At 45.5% G+C, this 2,338-nt stretch overlaps 1 protein-coding gene across 2 annotated transcripts; it reads left to right on the top strand.

The window, feature by feature from the left end:
• The first annotated feature begins 233 nt into the window (after positions 1-233).
• Positions 234-1,584, top strand: LOC147618617 (Acyl-CoA N-acyltransferases (NAT) superfamily protein). Of its 2 annotated transcripts, none has more exons than XM_086773641.1 (2): positions 234-659; positions 1,324-1,584. In XM_086773641.1, exons 1-2 carry the CDS (start codon positions 368-370, stop codon positions 1,551-1,553), a joined length of 522 nt encoding a protein of 173 aa, XP_086629767.1. In that variant the 5' UTR covers positions 234-367; the 3' UTR covers positions 1,554-1,584. The 2 variants fall into 2 exon arrangements, with proteins under 2 accessions (XP_086629767.1, XP_086629766.1); XM_086773640.1 differs by having other exon boundaries at positions 1,321-1,584.
• The last annotated feature ends 754 nt before the right edge of the window (positions 1,585-2,338 follow it).

Genomic DNA, 2,338 nt, shown 5'->3' with positions numbered 1-2,338 from the left:
GCACCAAGAGGCCTAACGTGCCTACCCGGTACGTGGGTGCATTCTAAGGGCACTAAATCCCATGTTTGAAGTAGGCTTTTGAAGGTTTGGGAGTGATTTTTCATCATCTTACAGTACAACAATGAAGGACTACCCTCGGAGGCACTTGGCACCAGGAGGCCTAACGTGCCTACCCGGTACGTGGGTGCTTAGTAGGTATGAGTATCTGTTACCCCTCTCCTTTACACTTCATTCCCATATAGATGCATGAAGCTCCATGCCGCAGGCTACATCGCCCCAATGCCCCAGAGCATATGCTTGTAGGCCTCTTGGTCTTCCTCAAGTCATCAGATCCATGGATGTGTGAAGTCATGCTGCATCATTGAGTATGGACTCGGAGCCTGTAATTAAAGAGCTTAAGCTAGACTGCGAAGGGAGCAGGGGCAGCACAGGTGATGCGGTGGTTGTTCTGCAGCAGATTTTGAAGTTGGAGCGCCGGATATTTCCCAAGCACGAGTCCCTGTGCAGCACCCTGGCGCAGGAGGTGAGGAAGAAGAACTCGGGGCTCCTCTATGCCCTCGCTCGGCAGCAGCAGGATGACGACTCTCAGATCTCTGTCGCAGGCTATGTCATCTACTCCTTCACATCCTCCCTCGCGGCATCCATCGTCAAGCTAGCAGGTCAGCTCACGACCCCTGCTCACCTCAAACTGTCTGCATCATATGAAGAAAAACCCTAAAATTGTTAGCTTATCTGCTGTGTAAATGCTTGGCATGAAGAACCCTCAGAATACATGAAAACCCTGCTGTTCACATATCTAGCGTGAAGGAGAACCCATGAAAGCCTCAGAATGTAAGAAAATTAGCATTCCTGCTGGTCACACACCTAGCATAAAATTCTGCTCTGTATATGCATCATACATAGAAAACCCTAATGCTTGGCATGAAGAACCCTCAGAATACATGAAAACCCTGCTGTTCACATATCTAGCGTGAAGGAAAACCCATGAAAGCCCCAGAATGTAAGAAAATTAGCATTCCTGCTGGTCACATACCTAGCATAAAGTTCTGCTCTGTATGTGCATCAGACATAGAAAACCCTAATGTGTTTCCATTCACAGGCCCAGAATGAAGAAAAACCCTCAGAAGGGTATGTATATTATAGGAAGACAGCCACAAAGGGTGCACTGTGCGCATGCATCATATGAAGGCAGAAAACCTGTAGAACATCCACTGTGCACTCTCAGTAAACCCAAGATGTGCACACACCTAGCATCATGTGGAAAGTACACATAGGAGATGTAAAATAGAATACAAATTTGAAATTTCCTTGTTTTGCTAGCAGTGAGAGAGCGCTGCCGCAAGCAAGGTTATGGGGAGTCATTGTTAAAAGCAGCAATCTCCAAGTGCCAGACAAGGTCTGTTTGCCGAGTCATGCTTCATGTCGATCCAACTCGAGAAGCAGCCATGGGTTTGTATAGAAAGATGGGATTCAAAATGGACACAATTGTGCATGATTATTATGCTCCTCACCGGGATGCGCACAGAATGTTCATTGATTTTGATACATCATAAATATTTATGGAGGAAACTTTTTGATCACAAAGGAGAGTGTCTTTTGTCTTTTCTCAGCATAAATAACATATGCCAGGCCCAATTTATGTGCAGGCTGGGAGTAGAATGATGAATCAGCTCATTGCCTCAATACATGCTACCCCCATTAGAGGTTTCAATTCCTATCTCTCTTTAGCATAATAAACGCAATGGCAACATGTATATGCCAAAAGACACTTGAAATTCATGCTGGTCTGGCTAGACTCAAACTTGTTAGATGACTGAAGTCAGTGTATGCACGCTGAACTCCATCAAAAGTCGAGGTTTGAGGTGTGCTTTGGAAGAGGCCTATGGTTGGAACTTGGTAGGTGACAAGCCAACCTAGGCTGGAAGCAAGCACACACATAATCAGGTCTAGTGAAAGGAGAAAGCAAGGGCTTTGGATGGGTGGTTTCTTGTAGAGGCTAAGAAAGAGAGCAGCACAGCATGTGGGTATGTGTTAATTTTTGAGAAGTTGCAGCTGCATAATTAAGTCTGAAGGGTGTGAATTAGAAGGCAGAAATCCAGGTTATTAGCCCTAATGATAGCAAAGGACAAAGAGGAGGAGAGAGTAGAGGTCTAATTATAGTTATACATTGAAATTCTCATTGAAAAGGATGTGTGCATGTGTGGGGGCAAGGGTTGTCATCTACTACAAGAGAAGTTGTAGTGAAGGGGTGAAGGGGGGGGAGGGGCTGGTGATGTAGGTGGGTGCGTGCACCGTCTACTACAAGAGAGAAGCTATGGTAAAGAAAAGTTAATGGATA

Source organism: Cibotium barometz, chromosome 34 (assembly GCF_041138505.1).
Source record: "Cibotium barometz isolate CiBa-2024 chromosome 34, ASM4113850v1, whole genome shotgun sequence".
Classification (NCBI taxonomy): domain Eukaryota; kingdom Viridiplantae; phylum Streptophyta; class Polypodiopsida; order Cyatheales; family Cibotiaceae; genus Cibotium; species Cibotium barometz.
This window is presented reverse-complemented; position numbering and strand designations above follow the sequence as displayed.